Here is a 20,667-nt window from a genome sequence, read left to right on the forward strand (position 1 = left end):
CACAACTTAGAAGCCCATAAAGTTGGGTACATGACCATCCAGTTTGAACGGATGGCTCGTTGCAATTTAAAAAATAAAATAATAATAATAATAATAATTAAAATAAAAAATAGCCAAAAATTATTGTTCAGAAAAAACAGTTCAACCGTCCAGGCTAGTGGATTCCTGACCAAGTCAAAGCTTTTTGGCAAAGGACCAGTTCAGGGGTGAAACGGAATTGGTTGCCTGGACAGTTTTCAAGCCGAATGATCTGACCATCTGGGTCAATGATGGTTCAAAAATTATAGTTTATATTAGAAATATTTGGCAGGTATTAAGGCTATGTTTGGTTTGAAAGAAAATAAGAGAGATTGTTCTCGATAAATTTGTGAAATTCCTTAATAATTTTCTCCTCATCCTCTCTTCAACCTTAATTGATGAATTAATTTCAATGCTCAAAAACTTAATCTTGTGTTTCTACATGCTGGATTTTCCTAAAGCGAAATATTAAAAATTTGGGTAGTTTTTATTTCTACAAATGGTCCACTACGCAGTATAGAAGTTTGGATGAACCGTAGACACTGTTTCATGTGACAGAAATGGCTGAGAGGTTGTCTTGTGAGCTTCCCTATCTGAGACAATTAAGAAACCTTTTCCTTACATCCAGAAATAAATTGATTAATTATTTAATTCAATAAAAATATTCATGACAAGGTGAATCAATAATCTGCTGAAGTTTTCTCAAGCTTGAACGAGTCGATTCAGTTAACCTATGATTTAAATTTATAGCAACCCTTACTGGAGTTTGAATAATCCAACTTTGTCATTTTGCTGAGCTAGCAGGTTGACTCAACCATGCTCCAGGTTGATTTGTTAAGCTTTAAAACCAGGTTTTAAATCTGTTAACAGAAAAACCATGTTCCAAGCTAAGGGTTGCAAATGGGAATGCCTGATTTGAAGAATTTAAATTACATCTCAGACTTTGGTTTTAGGCTCGGACTCATTCAAAATCTAACAAATGCTCAATGAAGCCCAACCCAGAAAATGGAATTCATAATGCTGAATAGGACATTACAGTCAGAGGCCGATGCCTGCAAGATGAGAACCTGGCTCATCAGTCTGAAATTAATTAAAAGCATGGATCTCCTGGACTGTAGCCAAAAAACTATTGCTAAAAGAAATCCAGATTGAGTTTCAGATACATAGGAAAGGAAGAATTAATAAAAAATGGAATTCATAATGTATCTTATAGAATGTTCTCTTTTGTCAAACACACGAGAAAAGAAAACCAACATTTTCAAATTGTTGTTCAATGAATCATTCAAGTGTCAATGTATCAGAAGCATATCCAATACCCAAGTAGCATTAATTATTTATCCAACTCACGGGCCCGCCATGAATGCACTCAACTTCTATTTGTTAAAATTGAAAAAGAGAAAAGAAATGCTTTAATTTCTTTTGCTATTAATCCAAGTAATTTTGCAAGTTCATAACAATGAGCTGAGCCTTCATTTACTTAGAGATTATTTAATAATGGGCAATTGGGCATCAATGAACAATTGACTTCTTCGTTTGCTCCTGTAATGACCCCTCCACTACAGGTCAAGTAATCATATATATTTTGTAAAACCTTTGGCGAGATTTCTCTAGTTTTGAAGAAACCCCTTTTAAAACCAAATCTATCTATCCAAAGAAAACGGGGGTACTGTTTGACAACTAATAAATAACGTGAAATAGAAGCATTAGAAGTTAGAACTGAAGTTGCAGCTGATTCTCTGAGTCAACCAGCTAGACTCTATGCTTTATTGGTTGTGGACGGTATACAAGCCAGGTTCATTCTCTTCTGTGTTGAGATCAATCTAGATTCTAGGGTTCTTTAATTTACAGGTGAAAGGTACGATTTGGTAAGTGGGGAGCTAATAAATAATGGCGAAGGAGGTTGGGAGAGCGACAACCAACAACTCACTAGTCACTACCCTATGTGAACTCAAAGACTCAAGCCATGCATTTTGCTTCTTTCTTCTGCCCTCAAGCCATTGTTAGAACAGTAATCAATTGCGGCACAGTGGAGGTCAGTGATGGATGCCGTACTGAATACTCTTGACAGATTGAACAGAGACTGAGACTGGGTCATTGCTTTTTTTTTTTTTCTTGATAGGATTGAGATTGAGTCGATTGACCCAACTCAGAAGGGGCCTGACCTGGGTATCTGTATACACTTAAGAAAGGCTTTACATTCTTGACTGGGATGTGGTTGAGTGGAGGGGGGACGACTTTACTTTGAGTTTACTTGGACGAGGCTTGGATCAGGTGCATGGTCAACACAGAGGCCCAAAGGTAAGACCTAGACCTTGGGTGGGCTTGGGCCTGGCCCAATCTGAGGTTAAAACTGAGTTTACCGAAAAAAGCTTAATCCGACATAGTTTGGACTAAACTTGGGCTTGGGCAGGTTGATCAAGTTTGAAAAGTTTTTAGTATGGGTTGGACTATGATATTGGAAAGACATTATAGCAAAGTAAATTTTTTAACCAATCAACTGATATAATAAAAGTGATAACATAGATTGTATTCATCAAGGCGTAACCCATAACCCATCAATTCTCCTGGAAGGTAGGATTCCATCCCAAGTCTCTGATTCTCTGCTACAATCAGCCAGAGGCCTTACGAACCGAGGAGCCCAAGTAACTGGATATAGTTCACTGTTTGTTCTTTCACGCAGTGACTTCTGGCATTGCAACATAAGCTCCACACAGAAAACCGTAAAGTTATGTATGGTGGGAAAATCAGAAAGTTTAAAAATGCTTATATTGAGCTCAGAAATTGACTTTGCGGTGAAGCTACTTTTGGAAGTTCTAACAATCAAAATATAATGTGAATTTTTGTACCAAAATCTTAACAGCTTGAAGATCGTTTAGTTAAGGTGTGTTTATTTATGCGTCTTTTTGCATGAAGACAATTTGAAAAAAGGCAAAAAACTCCATTTGGAATTTCCAAAAAATAGTCCAAAACAGGCTTTCCACGCCATTTCGGGGCTATGGCTTTCGGTAGCTAAAACTTTTCCCAGCCAAATAGGAAAAGACCAAACATGGACTGCTAAGCTTCTAAAAAGCCGACAGCCTGCGTGAAAAGACAATGCATGGGAAAATCCAAAATCTAACAATAAGATCATACGGAAATTATCATTAATTATCATAAATAATTATTAATTTAATGAAATTATGGATTTCTAGTGAAATTTATAGTTAATGACATTTATGGTTAATTTACAGAATTTCAATTCATGGTTAATTTCTGCTAATTAACAATGAATTAAAAATGTGATAAATTTATGTTTAACTCCTCTTTTGTTAATTAAATTATCCAATCCATTAACTGAGTACCCAATTTGCGGCCCAAACTAGCACACATGGGCCCTATCGAGCAAAATAACCATTTCCCAAGTTGGGTGAGCCAATCCAAACACAACCCAACCATTATTTTATTAATGGGTAACATTATTGAACTTTAGTTCGCATTTAAGTTGATGAAAATATAAAAAATTACTGAAATTTCAAAAATTAAAAATACTGAAAATGGAAAAAAGAAATTGATTTTTCACTGAAATTTATTTTTCCCCAAAAATTACTGAAATTATTAAAATAATTGATATTACTAAAAATTAAATTTATTAAAATAAACTGATGTTACCAAAAATATTTCATAAATTGATATGATAAAAAATATCAGTAATTATTCAATAATTCTTAACTATTAATTTTCTAGTAATTATTTGATCCAATTAATTAATTTTCAACATTTTCAATATAAATTTTTAGTAATTATATTGAAAAATATACAATAATTCAGTAATTTATCAGTAATTATTCATTAATTATACAATAACAATGTAATTGTTATTAAAAATATAAAATATTATTGTTAGTTAATTACTAATATTCAGATATGATATCATTTAATTAAGAAACAATTATTCAAAAATAATAATTACCAAAATTATTATCCAAGAGTTGTCAAACAGTCGAGACCCATTATCCATAAATTGGGTATTTTAACTAAGGCCTTATTCGTTTGTAACAGTGCAGTTTACCTAGGGGTGTCAATGAACCGGTTTTGGGTTGGACTTCGTCCAAATCAAAATCAATTTGGATGGATTGGGCGAACTAATAAGACATATTGAATTTGGACGAACTAGATGGGCCAATATGACATATTGGATTGGACTTGGTCCGTTCATAGTGAATTTATATTGGATTGAGCCAATATCTGGTCATTAATAGAAACTAAGAACATAAATGTCAATTGAGGTTTGAGTTGGAACCAATCTAAATTAACAGGAATTTGAACAAATTGGACAATCTCTAGACTGGTCCAAAATGGTCCAAAATATTTATTGGACTGGATTGGACCAGGTCCATTTGTAATGGGCTCACATTGGACTGGATTGAATTGGACCAAATCCAGTCCCACTTGCCCATGTTCTTTTGACTTTTAGGATTCCCAAGTAAATAATAAAATGACATTTCTACCCACAAAAAGCAAATATTAAAACGGGCAAAATGGTTCCATTATGTTTTGTAAAAATTTTTCCAAGGTGGGAAATGGGTAAGTTTTACCTAGGAAAGCAAGGGTAACTTTATCATGGGATCCGCTACTTAATATAAAAAGAACATGAAAAAATTGGTTAATGAATAACTTTTTCCCATTGACCAACTTTCCCATACATATTTATCTACAAACAAACAGGACCTAACAATTATTCTCAATGGGTTAATAAAGTAAAAAAAAAAAATACGAGTAGCCTATTAATAGTATATTCGGGTTGACCTAGGAAATAAAGAAAAGTGGGTCACAGTACCCGAATACACTTTCCTCCTCACCCATTTGATGATATAATACAATGTACGGACCAACAAACACCATAGCATCATAGTGTCATAGAAGCTTGCCCCGTTCAGGTTGGCACACTCTCTTTTTAGCTCCACCCTTCACTTTTTGTTATCTTTCTTCAATAACTTTCCTTTGTTATTAAACACCCTTTCAATTAACTTTTACACTTAAACAGGTCACCATTCATGTGAATTTTTAAGTCAAATAAGTGAGCTTAAATTATATGGAAGCCTTCACAAGTTAATATGGGCCTCTATGGGCCCAAGGCCCAAGTCTATATAAATATGACTTAATGGCCCAAATATCCAAGTGTACTAAGTTCAATATGGCCCATGTCCCATTGTAATAGGGTGGTCCTATTGATAATACCACTAACTCCTACATAATATTGCATGTATGGGAGTTTGTCCTAACCCAACACCCTACTCATGTGGGATTGGTTAGCAAAGTGGGCTGAGGTGGCAGCCCTAATCCATGGCTATAAATAGCCTTGCTTAGAAAGAAAAAGTCTCTTTTTCTCAATAATTGCATTGCAAGAAGCTCTCACACACCAAGAGGATGTTTGGAAGCGTGGTTGTTTTTCTGAAAAATGGTGCCACATTGGATCCATGTAGGTGATTCCACAAACACCCACATATATAATTGTTGGGTTCAAGCGTTTTTTGAAGAAATGCTGAAAAACGGTTGTGCATTATAAATCGGGACACAGTCGTTTCATGAAACATCAAATTGCATCGGTGAACTGTTGCCCCCAACGGTTGTTTGATATGGCAATTATGTGTATCCTATGTGGTGCTTACTTGTCAAATGAGTTGTCACTAGTTAGAATGATCCAATGCTTCTCAGCCCACCAGAACATTCTAACCCAATGAGTGGTAGGGTTTTACCTCTACTCATTTTCTTCTTACCGTTGAAAGTTTTTTCTCCTCTTACAATTAATGCTCTGTAACCTCTAGTCATTTTCTTCATCACTATCGTCAGAGGAGGAGGTTGGTCGTCACTGGAGGAGGTTTGTTTCTATACTTTTTTTTTCCTCTCACGGTTGATGCTCTGTGATCTCTAAGTAAAATCGTTTTATCATTTATGTTGTTTGGTGGATTATCATTCAAAAGGAAATAGATGTAAGAAAAATATTTCAGGGAATAGAAGCATTTCATTTATGTTGTTTTATCATTTAAGTTGTTTGGTGGATTATCATTTTTGTGTAAACTTGTTTTATCATTTTTGGATTAATGCTCTGGATTGTAAATATCATTTCTAGATTGTAAACTCATTTTATCATTCAAGCATTTGTTTTCACTTGTAAAAGGAGTTTAGGTTGTCCTTATTACTATATAATCAGTCAATAGTAACTTGGTTTACAGACATAAAGAATAAAAATGAAATAACTGAGTAAAAGAAACTACCTTGTGTAGTTGTTGAAACTGGGACCTAGGTATCGTAAGAGGTGGTCTGTGTAAATTTGTTTTACTTCCATGAAGTTTTCTGCAAATGGGTTTTCAATCTCAAGTTCTCGTTTTAATGGGGCAATGGGGTTACAAGTAGTTGCAGAAGAAGTATTGGAGGAGGTAGAGGAAGAAGGCCTCGGAATGCCTGGTACCGATTTTGGTAGGAAAACCCATTATGATAGGAATGTTGTAGCAGGTGATGTTGATATTGATATTGATTAGGTTTTGTGCTCCCTCTAAACCTCCTAGCCTTAGAAGAACATTTCCTGTCATTTTTCAGCTCTTCCATTATTTGGTCGAGAAAGAAACAAAATGAGAGTAGCAGGGATGATGACCATGAGAGATAAAAAGAGAAATGGGGTTTAAGCTGTTGATCTTGTTTGTGGAAGAGGCTTCTGAGTTCTAAGGCTGAGCAGCAGGATAGTAGTAATTGAAGCACAGAGAAAGAAAGTTGGTTTGAGTTTTAGAGGTTGAGTTTTCCTTCTATCCAGTTCTGTAAAGTGGGTTGATGTTGTCAAAAAAAATGGAGCAACAACAACCGATCACAAGAAAAGAAGCAATTTGTTCATCGCCTCACTATTGTTGTATCAAGAAATATGCATTTTCAATTTCATGAAATAAAACATTTGAAAATTACATACTTCTTTTAATATAGATCATTAATATCAAAACACCTTAACCAAAAGGTAGAATGAGGCATTGGTTCAATCAAGTGCAGTTTGATTCACAAAAAGAATGAATGAAAGAATTCAAAAAGTTGTTAAGACCTCAGATTAATTTGTTCTCACAAAGGCATTGTTATTCATGATAACATTTATACTATGAGAGAAGATAGCTGATACTCCCCAACTAAATGGCACATTTAGTTCTATAAACATATCACTAATTTAATGCTATCATAATTATTGTTTTTCTAAGATCCATACCGCAATGGATAATTAATTCTATTTTAGAAGATAAATTTTCAAAAAAATATATTTCATGAATTCAGTTAATACATGTTTGAAGGAGTAATCGGTATTTGGGAATCACCATTTAGGAATCAACTAATTGATTGAATAGTAGCAATAAATTGGATTTAAGAATTTTAAGGTCATAAGGCCAATTTTCAATATCAAATCCTCCCATGAGTAAGTTTTCTAAATCCAAGTTGTCTTTTAGGGGTTTTGAGTCATTAGACTTCAGTTTAAATGCATGTCAGAGTTTCATACTTTCGGCTTATCATATATTTAAGCTATGATTCCCTGATTAATATAGGGTGTGTTATAGTCTGCACACAGATTATTATAATGTGTGTTATTTTCCTTTCCCATGAAATCAAATACCAAGTTGTCCAAAGTCTAAACTGTTTTTTTTCGAAAAAGCGAATACTTGTCCACTTCTATTTATTATGTTTATATTTATAGTTATCAGTAGCAATTTGTATATATTATGTTTGTTATGTGATTTAGCTATGATAAATTATATCAGTAGAAAGATCATATAGTTACCTTTGACAAACAGTGCCTGATAGCATAAACACATTAGATATGACACAAATAAGTAGAGAAACACATCTTCTTTGTCTTGATAGCCAAAAATTTGATATTGTGATATTTTAATTGAGGACTTATTTGTTATGTTAGCATTATTAAATGATTGGTTGATAAATTTCATAACCCCATTAAAGTCTTTAGAGCACTATTCACAATAACAAAATTAAGCTTAGTGGGTTTGATAGCAGGATGGCAACCGAGTTAGATAGTGAAGAACTCAAATTAGGTCCCAACAATGCACAATGGTCTGATGCAGAGGAGGAGACCTTCATTAATCTTATGGTGGACCAAATTAGGGAAAACAAAAGGCCTACATCTTCCTTTAACATGGAAGGGTGGAAGTACATACATCAGAAATTTAATGAGAAACATAACAAGAGTTATGTCCATGCTCATTTTAAAAACAAGTATAATGCACTTAGACAGCGTTGAAAGTTGTACTTAACGCTCCTTAACCACACAAGTGTGATTGTAGATCCATTGATGAAAAATCCTACCGCAAATGAAGAAGTCTGGCAAAGCTTAATGAAGGTAATTTGCCTTAAACCCACTCATTTACTTTTGATTTAGAATGGTATAAAACATAATCAATTTCTTATATAGTGCAGACTCATCATTGGGCACGATCATTTAAGACACAAGTTTATTGTCATTGGGATGAGTTAGAATACATTTTCGGAGGAACACAGGCAACCGGAGACATGGGATACTATCTTGAAATGGGTCTTGATGATCATGTCCCAATTTCAGATAGCCCACCACCACTTGTCAAGTTAGATGATCAAGGAACACTAGAAACTAGGGAATCTCTTGCTAATACATACACTATTGACCCCACCGATGATGTATTAGAAATGTCAGACCGTAAGAGGAGAGTTGGCAACCCACCCACTAGCATGAAGAAAGGGAAGAAATAATACCTTCCACCCGGACTTGATTTAATGATTAATTCATGGGAAGAGTCCAACAAGAAGAAACTTGAACTATTAGAAAAGGAAAGCTTACAGGATATCAATAAGCAGCAGGAAATGGAAATGGAGGAGATTACAGTACAAAAGGAAAGATTAATAGAATTAAAGAGGTCAAAGATTTGAGAAATAGAAAAGAAAAGAAATCTAAAAAGGGATAGACTTGACAAGGCTCATGAGAAGGAGGAAATAGAGGAATGCATTGAAATCTTTAATTCTAGATTTCAGGTTGAAAAATTATCTCCAACATGTTATTTCAGGGCAATCAAGTTGTTTATGGAAGAGAAATGGAGGAACACTTTCCTTGTTATGCCTACAAATGTTGAGTTTTTTGCTCTATGGAATGAACGAGGAGCCATCAAATCCATGATTTCTAAAAGACTTTTCCTTTCTTTTTGTGCTTGGTTGAACCTGAACACTTTTTGGAATGATGGTATTTTTTTATTTATTTTTTTCGGTAATGAGTAATGACCTCTAATGCTTATATGCACTCACATTTGGATTGGTGAAACTTTTTGTTACATGTTGGTATTTACATGATTATATGCTAGTTATGACCATGGTGTCTGATGTGCACTTTGATTTCACTAATTATAATGTTGTAGTTTTTCATACAACAATATTCTATGGATCCTCATCAATATCGACAAAAAAGGCATAGCATTGATTCAGATGATGATGATGAGAAAATGATAAACTTCATTATGACTTCTTACATACTACACTTGTATTGTCCACAAACAAGAAGGCAACATTGCATGACTTCTTCTTTGACTGGACATACTTATGTGTGGATAAAAGTCCTCAATGACTTAGAACACGCAGATAGATGCTACAAATCATTTAGGATGGAACATGTCTTCAAAAACCTGGCCTCCTTGCTTACGATGAGAGGAGTTTTGAATAACACTAGGAATACCACCATCAATGAATCACTTGCACTCTTCCTCCTCACAATTGGTCATAATGAGAGGAACCACATGATGGATGAGCGATTCCAGAATTCCTCATGGACCATTAATATACATGTATGAAAAATTGTGTATACAATTGGAAAAATAAGGAAGGAGCTCATAAGGCCACTTGCATTCACTAAAGTTCAACCATTTATTAAGAAATCTAAGAAATATTATCCAATGATCAATGTAACTACACTTCATAGTCTATAGTAACTCTCTCTACATTTGTTGTTCTAACTATGTTCATAATTGTGATTAGAAATGTATGGGGGTTATAGTAACTCTTACTTAAAAATGATGTATAGATAGTGCTAAGTGGAGGCTTTGTTGGCTTGATTAAAATCCTTTTCTTTTTGTTATAGAATTCTCTTCACTAAATTATCATCCTCTCACTTTATTTTTGTTGCATGTAATTTATATTAACAACAAGAGTTGCATACAGTTGGGTATAGACTGGTATAGGTTTTGCAGGCACTCAAAATTAACCTAACCTAACCCTAAATAAAATGGATCTCTTATAAGTTTTTCTTTTAAATCTAGCTATTAGGGTTTTAAGATCTATCTTCACTGCCCCAGTCCAATATTCAAATAATACATGTCTGATTTGCAAAACCATGGCAATGGCATAGAGCCCTAGGGCTAGGAAACATTAGCAACTTCTTAGTGATTTCCTCTTTTGAATTCATCTCTTATAGATCCAACCAACGAAATAGGTTGCTTACAAAGATACCTTGGTTTCCAGAATCTAATAGGGGGTTCCTTGATCTAATCTGGTCTTTTATCTCTTATTATAGATTTGATGGATTTTTGAAATGGACTATTTGTAGATATGACTGACTTTTTGTATAGAACGATTGATATATATATTTTAGAGGTTCATTCTCAGTTCAATGTTACCTATGCAAATGAGCAATTTTTCAAATGTCAATAAACTTAAGTAGATGAAGGCCTTGGTTGGTGAAATGCAAAGGAGACTTGGGGGTTGAATGACAATATTCAATGTGCTGCATGATCTAGGTTGCCCAGGTTTTATCTCCTCTACTAGGTTGTCCAGTAAATAAAGATTTTGGTAGACCCACTTTCACTCTGAGACGTATCATCCTTCCTCTACTAGGTTGCCAGGTTTTATCTCCTCATTTTCCTTTAACACTTCACCCGCAGTGCTTGCAAACAGCCTACAACAATGATTCGAAATGAATCTTCTAGGAATGTTCAGCATCTGTACCCACAGGCCACAGATTTTGGTGCCACATTTTCACTTTCTCCCCAGCTTTAGCATCTCACCACTACTCCACAAGCATCCATCTTGAGCATATGAACCATGGCCCACCATTAAGGGTGTCAATGGATAGGTTTTGGATTGGACCCCATCCAGTCCAAAATCAATTTGGACGGATTAGATGGACCTACAAGATATATTGGATTGGACTAATCCAGTTCAAAATATTTATTAGATTGGATTGGACCTGATCCGTTCATAACAAATTTATATTGGATTAAGTTAGATTAAACCAATATTTGGTCCATTAATATAAGATAAGAATATATGTGTCAATGGACTGGATTTGGATTAAAATCAATCTAAATCAAAATAAATTTGAATAGATTGAATGGTCGACATTGAATTGGACCAATCTAGCCTAGTTGATAAATTTTTTGGTAAAGAGATAAGCATTGGAGGGCTCATAAAGAAGACATAGGAAGTATGAAAGCCTTCTGCTAATATTATGATTCCTTGCATTTACGAATTGAGATGACTAGGTTTAAACTTGTTGGATTGAGTGGCCTTGAGCCCTCAATGTTTATAACAAATTATAGATGGACGAGGTTATAATTATAAATACATTACAATCAGTTTTATCTTAATAATTATTATTTATATTTTGAAATTTATAAATGGTGATCACCATTTTTTTAAACTAGATTTGAATCACTTGTTACAACTTACACAAATTAATATCATGTGGAATGGATTAATATCATCCAACACTCAGTTTGTTTGCAGTGTAAATTTAATTTGCAATGGTGTAAATGCTCGACAGTGTAAATAGGTTGAGTTCATATTCTGGTATACTTTTGTTTCGGATTTGGCTTTGCCTTATTTTTTTGTGATGAATAAAATATGAAGTAAAATGATAGGAATAGGGTTATTTGTTTGTGAATAAGGTATAAAACCAAGATGATGTAATTCTCACTTTAAATGAAAGAGAATGGAGGTAGGAGTACAGTTAGCTAGTTATTTGTATCAGATAGGAGTGCAATTCATGTTACCAAATGGAAGCAAAATTGACCCAGTGCAAATTTTGTTTCTGGTTCAGTTTTGCACTGCAAATAAACAGAACCTTGATTAGGAAAAATAAAACTCAGTTTGAATAGTTGAGAAAGAATTAGTAGAACCTCACTAAGTGACACGTCCCTTATAGGGATGTCAATTGGTCAGATCTTGGTAGAATTAGTCCTAAACTGATTATTAATCAGGATAAAATCATAAACCCATAACCATCCCAGTAAATAGTCGGGTTAATTGGGTCCAAACCCGATAGATCCAATTATACTAAAAGCTATATTTTTTATTTAAACAATAACTTAAAATTTAAACTTTGAACATTAATAAAATTGATTGAAAAATACTAACCTGAATTGATATGTTAATATATTAAACATTTTTAACTAATATTGTCATCTATAAAATTTATCATTTTAAACAGAAAATATGATAGAAATTATAAGAAAATCATGAAATCAGAAATGTTATAATTAGTTCGGTATATTTGGATCCATCGAGTAAGCCCGACCCATTGTCAGCCCTGGTCCCTCATTTTGATGGGCTGAGTGGTGAACATGAGAAGCATATCGTAGTTGCAGGGAGTTTACCCATTAGTGAGGCTTGCCATTCCCGATCGTAGATTCATCATTCATGTAAAGGGTACATATTCCCATCCGTACAGAGCAGTGAATTCGTGGGCCCTTGTGAGAATATTAGCCCATTCAGTCCAAAATGTAGTCAGAACTCAGAAGGATTCGATTCAGTAAAACAATTAAAATTCATATTCCCGTTTCAGCTTTTACACTACCATTACAACTTAGGTTACAAACTCTTGTACAAATCCCATCTTCTTGGGCTTATTATACTGAACAGAACTAAAAAGCTGGACAACAGAAAGCACTAGCTATTACATATCCAAAGTTGGTGAAATATTTCTCCCCTTAAGGAAGCTTTTGCAAATTTTCCCCCAAGCCATCCTGTCTGGTTCAGCAGTCTCCAGTACTGATTTTGTTTGTTCAGCGAACTCTCTCTGACATTAGTTAGCCCAGGCCTCAGGGTTAGATGACGAACGATGGAGAAAATCTTTGTTTCTTAATGAACTAATGAACTATAAGAAAAGCAATTGGTTACCTCTATAGAGTTGTTGTTCACCAGACGATCAATGAGATTGAATAGAATGTCCTTGGTGTATTCAGGATGACCCTGAATTCCCATTATGTGGTCTCCAAGGGCAAACATCTCTACACCTGTCTTGTCTGAGAAGGCAATCACTTCAGCTCCAAGAGGGACCTCCCATACCTGTTCCATTGATCATTCTATTGCTTAGTTACAGCAGTATAATTAGAGAGATAGAGAGATGATGTACCTCATCTTGATGACACTCAATTATGGAAAGAAAAGATGGGGTTTCATTCAAGTCAGCAACAAGGCTAGGTGGGAAGAAATCCTCCACCAGCCAGACTTTTCTCAACCCAATGTCCCAGCCACTATCAGCTCTTCCTGTCTTGCCACCCAACGCCCGGCACAACAGCTGAAAACAATTAATTTAATGTTAACAAAGAATCAACAAAACCTCAATAAAACCCTAATTTTTCTACATGATAGATAATTAGATGGAACATACTTGGTGCCCAAAACATATCCCAAGCACTTTCTTCTCCATGGCATCCAATACTTGTATCAAAAAGCAAAGCCTCAGGACCCATGGATCATTCCCATGAGCATCATAAGGACTACCACTGATGACAAAACCACTGTAATTCTGAAGCTGATCCATGTCAGGAAACTCTCCATCTACAACCCTAAACAAGTCCCACACCTCTCCTTCTTCCCCAAACGCATCAACAAACACATTGAAATACCCACCATACACTTTCTTCACATAATCAGAGTCCTTACATGCTAGAAATAAAGCATATCTCTTCTCTCCAATAACCTTCATTTCAGGGAAAGATGGTCTGCTAATGGATCAGAACACTATTTGCAGCACAAAGAATCACTTTTCAGAATGCAAGAATGGACCTAACTTGATTTCTTGGACCTAACAAAGATAAAAAGGAGTGATGGGTTGGAGCCTTTTTCAGTGGATTGGGAACCTTAAACAAGGGATCAACTGAGCTGAGTTTGACTATGCATTAAAGAAGAGATGGGTGAGGGTATTTATAGGCTTGTGAGAACTCCCATCAACCAACTGACCATAACGTATCAGTTAAGCTATTTATTTTCCCCTAGCCCAACTCTCATTGAGCCTTTTTATTCTTCTTCCCTTTCTGATTCATTAGATTCTGTATGTGTAATTAAATGGAATTGGAATATTAGGAAGAGTTTTTAGTTCGGAATCATTTTATAGAATCATCTTTGGCTTATTACTCAGTTGGTTAATCCAAAATGAGATGGTATCATGGACATGGACTCCAAGATGCATACATGAATCAGTTTTGGGCCCATATAGCTTTAAGTAAACCGGATATTAGGTAGATTGTGGCCCACAAATTAATAAGTGAACCAACAATCAGCTTCTCTGAACATTATTATCTGTTGATGGGGGGAGGATACTTGAATTCGAACCCGGTTCTTACTGTGCTGGATCCACTCAGATCCGCCTACCTACTTTGCACCCTATGTCATCGACTGCCTAAAAAGATTTCTAGAAAGCTGCCAAAAAAAAAATAAGGCTCAGTTTGCAAAGAGTACAATTAATGTAAATATGTACAATGCAAATACATACAAAATATAAGGTTTTGCATGGTTTTTGAACCACCGTTGACTCGGATAGTCAGACTATTTGGTCCGGGAACTGTCTAGGCAACCAGTTTCATTTTACTCCAAACCTAGTCTTTGGCCAAAAACTGTTAAAAAGTCAACAACCTATTGACCAGGCAGTCGAACTGTCGACCCGTTCAACAGTTATGGCCGTATTTTATTTTTTATTATTTTTCTTATTTTTTATTTTTTATTTTTTGTCAAAACAGGCCATCCATTAATTGGACTGTCGACCCAAAAAATGGTGGCCAAAATGGCTCCATTTCTAAGTCGTTTTTTAAAATGTTGAGGTTTTGCACTCTACATGTTTGCATTTGTACTCCTTCCATTTTGAGCATGGTACCCAACTAAACTTCTGGGTTCTGAATATGCAAAGAAAAAAGTCATATATATATTTCAAAATTTTAATGCAAATTTGGTACCAAAAGAATGTATTTCAATTTTTAATACAATATGATTAAAAAATGCAATGCCAAAATATATGATTTATTAAGAGCATGTTTAGTGTTGTGGGTTTTTATATCTTGAAAATCGTTTAAAATGGTATTGTATATTCACTTTTTATTAGGGTAAAATATAAAAAACCTTCCCTAAAGTGTCTAACGATAATAAAAACCTCTCTTATAGTTTCATTAACAAACACCTCCCCTGAACTTTTGAGAAACGCAACAAAACCCCCCTTCCGTCATCATCCCAGATGGAAAACGTTAGACTGATGCATCAGTTTGTTCCAAATACCCATTCTACCCTTTTGTAAATTATTTTACATACAAAATTAATAATCTCTTTTGTATATAAAATCATTTATAAAAGGGTAGAATGGATATTTGGAAAAAAACTGGTGCATCAGTTTAACGTTTTCCGTCTGAGATGGTGACAAAAGGGAGGTTTGTATCGAATTTTTGAAAAGTTTAAGGAAGATATTTATTAAAATGAAACTATAAGAGAGGCTTTTGTGGTTGTCAGAAATTTCAGGGGAGACTTTTTTGTATTTTACCCTTTTTCTTATTTATTCAAGGCAGTTAAGCAGTATTAGGTGCCACATAGACCTAAAAAAATAAAAAGCATCTATATAAGAATAGCTTTGACATAATCCAATGCATTTAAAGTGCTTAACATCCTAACCAAACAGAGTAAGTAGATGGTGAAATCACCATGCTTATTTGGCATTGGTGTAGCTCATTTATAAAAATAAACGGTAATAATAATATACATATATATATAAGAATTAAAATACATAATTTCCCATATTTATGGCATATATGTTTTCTTTAATGATTTGTGTATGTATTTATTAAGTTTAGAAATTGGGGAAGAAAATTACAATTTTACCCTGAAATAGGACATGAAGAATATATGGTTGTAGATTGTGGACGTCATTTAGGTTACTGCTAAAGTCTGCTGCTAGTTGTAATGGGGACGTGAGATTGAATCCTGCCTCCAATTAGGGTTAGGAGGACAGGCTGCTACATCATACATGCCTACATGTTGTGAATCCTTTCTCACTTTTCTATTCTATGGTATCCATTGGATTCTATTCGTCCATCGGGGAGTTGCCTGTATTGATTTCCGGACCAGATTCATTCTCACCCCCGGGGAGTGGGGACCATGGGTTCTATTCTAACACCACTGCATGAACAGTTCCTACACGCGTGACGCGCGTGCAGTGGCAAATCCGCAAATATTAGTATCGAACTACTAGTCGTCTAGTTGAGTATTGGTGGCGACTGTCCGATGTGAAAGCCACAAAAACATTCCCTCCACATCTCTCGGGAGTGGGGACAACTCCTGCTTTTACGAGTGGGCCCCACTTGAACAGCCCATAAGTTTTGTTTGGTTAAAACCCCGGAAAGCCTCGTTGCTAATGTGGGTGGGGTGGGGTGGGGTGGGGTGGGGTGGGGTGGGGTGGGGCCACTTAAGTTTCTTCAAGTGGTTTCTCCAACAGCTCAATCAAAACTTCAGCCCCCTTGGAACCTGTTTGGGATGTTTTTCACATGTGGGTTTTTTGGGCTTTCTTAGATGGACCCTACCTAGAGGCTAGAGACTATTAACAATGTTTGGTTAAGAAACTCGGAAATCTCAGAGTAGCTGTCTTTCAGCTATAAAAAATTGGTTTTTCCATAAAGCTTCTTTTAGTGCCCATTTGAGAAGGTTGAAGTGCAACAATGTTCTCGCTGTCCATATATAGGGCCCACACAGATAGGCTTGCCAACGGGTTAGGTCTGGGCCAGAGCCAACCCGATATGAAATATTGAGGACCCAAAATCAAACTGAACCTGATAGGTCTGTAATTGTCAAACCCAAAAATGAATCGATTGGTTTTCAGGATAATCGAGTCTGAACCGATGAACCCGATTATAATGAATAAATAAATATGTTTAATATATTAAATATTATATTTGTGTGTGTGTATATATATATATATATATATATATATATATATATATTATTGTGGCTCAGGTTAGGTCTGAATCGGTTCAGGACTGCGTGGAATTGGTTCTGAATCGATAATTATCAGGACCCAGAACCGACTTTTCGGTTACAATTCCTAGAACCAAAACTGGCTAAATTTGTTCGAGTTCATCAGGTCTAACCCGATCCATTGACAGCCCTACCTACAAGCTATGTTTGGTGAAAAATCTGGATAGCTAAGTTGGCTGGATCAACTAGTTGAAGTTTCTAGAGTGCATTGGCAACAAGGGTGAATTCGAGCTAAGCTGAATCGAATATCTGCCCAAGTTTAGTTTAGTAGAAAAACATGGCTTGAGTTCAACCTCGACCGTAATTTGAGCTAAAAATATAAGCTCGAATTCAGCTCAACTCAAAAGCTTATATATTCAATCTTAGCTCAAGCTCAAACTCAACTCAACTAAAAGCTTATATTCAATCTTCACTCAAAGCTTAATTTAGATCGAGCTAAATCAAATTTTTTACAAACCAAGCTCAAATAACTAGTGAAAATCCCAGATTGTATCCATCCCTACTTGGCAAGATTATTTAACTTCTTTGTTCACTTAAAACCCTTTGAATACCTCTTTCATTAACCAAGTTCTCAACAAACATATCTCATGTTATTTATGCAGCTAAATCAAAGTGCCTTCAAAGTAGTTGAAAACCAAAGCTTATCTTCAGCTTCAACCTTCTCAAAAAGGCCCTAAACTCCCATGGGCTTCAGAACAAGTGAATGACTCCAAATCACCAGTAAGGGGACTATTTTGAATTTGGTTCTTCAATGCCAGATTTACCCGCCACAATTATGGCATGAAGTGGAACGGGGTTCATTTAAGAACTAACACTTTTGTATATCTTTATTTATGTAGCAGGTATTTATCTCTACAAAATCCACCTCACAATTATTTTTTATTTTTATCATTATTTCCTTTTTTTTTTTCAAAACCCCCCACTTATCACCCACCTACCCTATCTTGAATTGTGTTAGATCCCCCCACTTGTCACTATCTGTAACAGTGACAATTTGGGAAGTAAGGCAATCAATAATTTGCCCTAAAAATAAACCCAACCCAATTTCAACAACAAGTATCTAATCAAAATTTGTTTGGCATAGATTCGACTATGTATGCATCTTCATTTAGGATTGAGCCCTCAATGCCTATTTCGAAAGGTTTTCATAAGCTTTTTCCAGTCATCTTTTATTGGTGGGCTTAAGAGTGTTACAAAGAACTTTTATATATTGGGTTTTGGGTAAGACAATTTCTTTTTTGTTGATAAACTTTGGGCCCATGATAAAGTTAATTTCCCTATAAATCATGCCCATCTTCCAGGTGAAAAAGTTTACAAAACATAATGGGATAAATTTGTTCATTCTAATATTGGCTTTTTATGGGTAAAAAAAAATCATTATTGGACTTACCTAAGAATCAAAAGAACAAGGTAAGTGACATTTTGAAACGCTAACAAGGCCTTAAAGTAAAGTTTGGGGCTAAAAAAAACCTCTTTTATTGGGCTTTATAGTACAATCTATACATACATACATACATAGATATATGAATATGTATGTAATTAGATAAAGGTTTTTTATATAAATAAAATGCATATATGCAATCCACCCATGCTTCAATTACCCAAGTGCAACTTGAGCTTATGCCAAGTCCAACTTTTTTAGCTTAGACTCAACCTGAAGTTTGAAAACTCAAACCCAACCCATACTCTACCATACAAAAGCTTGAATTGGGTGGGGTCAGGCTCGGATTAGGTCCACCCAAATTGTAATCCTAATTGTAAATATATTTTAGGGCTGAAGCTTTGATTGAACTGCTTTCACTCAACTGCTTTGAAGAAGCCCCTAAAAGAAGCTTCAACAACAAAAAATACTATCTCTAGCTGAAAGACAGTTATTTTTAGGCCTTGTTCGCATTTCGGTAAGTTATTTACCCGTGTTCTTTTTATTTCCCATATTAATAAAGCAATGACCATTTTATTCATAAAAATCCATTATTACAAGGGGCATTTTTATCCCTTTCAAGTGTCGGCAACTTTCCTCCAAGGTGGGAAAGTTATTTACCCACCTAGGAGATGGGTACCCAGGAAAATAAACTTTCCCTAGTCCCCACATAAATCTAAAAAAAGAACATGGGATTTGGTCAGTGGGAATCAAAATCCCATTGGCCAATTTCCCCCCTCTCAAAATCCAGAAAAAGAACGCCCCCATAGGCTTATTTGAGAAGCCTTCAGCATTGATTGAGCCGCTTCAAAGAAGCTATAAAAACTAGCTTCACCAAAGAGTCAATTTCTCATCTCACGTATACCATTTTTTGGTTTTATGAGTTTTACACCAAACACAGCTTCCCAATTGTCCATGTGGGGCTACCTTGTAACACCAAAAACCATTGCACGAAAGCCCCCTCCAAAGGGGCATTGAGCAGCTATTGACGTTGCAAGTAGGGTTGTTAATGGGTCGAGTCTGCATTGAGTCCAAGTGGAATCGAAACAAATCCAACAAGAAATACTAAAGACTCAGAATTGAACTGGACCCAATAGGGCCTATAATTTTAGACCCAGAATCAAACTGATCAGTTCTTGAGACAATCGGGTCTGGCCCAATGGACCTAATTATAATAAACCTACTGAAAATATTATATAAATAATATATATTTAATATACATACATACATATATATATTAAATATGTTCTATACATTTAATATATATAGCTTGGGTCAGGTTTGAATAAGTTCAAGACTAGGTGGAACCAGTTCCAAACCAATAAGATTTGAAACAAGACATCAAGAACCGGAACCAAATCAACCCAATCGGTTATCAATAAGATTTGAAACAAGACATCAAGAACCGGAATCAAATCAACCCAATCGGTTCAAGTCCATTAAGTCCACCAGGTCCAATCCAACCCATTGACAGGCCTAATTGCAAGGTGACAAACCTGTAAACTCAAAAATAGACTTTCATGAGCCAGGAAATCGACTTTTCTGTAAATCTGTTCTTGATAGCTTATCGAAAATGGCTCAGTCAACGCTTAAGCACTCCCAAACGGGCCCTGAGTTCGGGCCTAAGTAAAGATGGCGAAGTGTGATTCCCTCCAACTGTTTGAAGAATCGCCTCCAAGTGGAAGATGCAAATAAAGATTCTTGGCTGTTACAGCCGCCTTAACATTCGGTTCCACAGCCCACAGAAATGTTCTTGTTGTTGCTGTCTTTGTGGGCATCAAACTGACAGCCTATTCTTTCAGGAATATGTGGGTGATGCTAATCAAGCAACAATTCATCTAGGAATATATTTGTTCTCTTCCCTTTTCCTCTCTTAATCTGGTCGGGTTCGAGGTTTGGTGAGTAACTTCCAAGCATCATTAAGGTTGGCATGTGACTAACGTTGGTTCGGTTCTTTGTCA

The 20,667-nt window shown here is 35.4% G+C and overlaps 1 protein-coding gene across 1 annotated transcript; it reads right to left on the reverse strand.

The window, feature by feature from the left end:
- Positions 1-12,790: 12,790 nt before the first annotated feature.
- Positions 12,791-14,177, reverse strand: LOC104605395 (gamma-glutamyl peptidase 5-like). Its single transcript, XM_010270141.2, has 4 exons — positions 13,667-14,177; positions 13,409-13,573; positions 13,174-13,341; positions 12,791-13,072 (listed from the first exon to the last, which is right to left on the reverse strand). The coding sequence occupies exons 1-4, from the start codon at positions 13,982-13,984 to the stop codon at positions 12,950-12,952; spliced, it is 774 nt and encodes a 257-aa protein (XP_010268443.1). The 5' UTR covers positions 13,985-14,177; the 3' UTR covers positions 12,791-12,949.
- Positions 14,178-20,667: the final 6,490 nt, after the last annotated feature.

This window comes from Nelumbo nucifera, chromosome 8 (genome assembly GCF_055504915.1).
Source record: "Nelumbo nucifera cultivar China Antique chromosome 8, China Antique-T2T, whole genome shotgun sequence".
NCBI classification, from domain to species: Eukaryota; Viridiplantae; Streptophyta; class Magnoliopsida; order Proteales; family Nelumbonaceae; genus Nelumbo; species Nelumbo nucifera.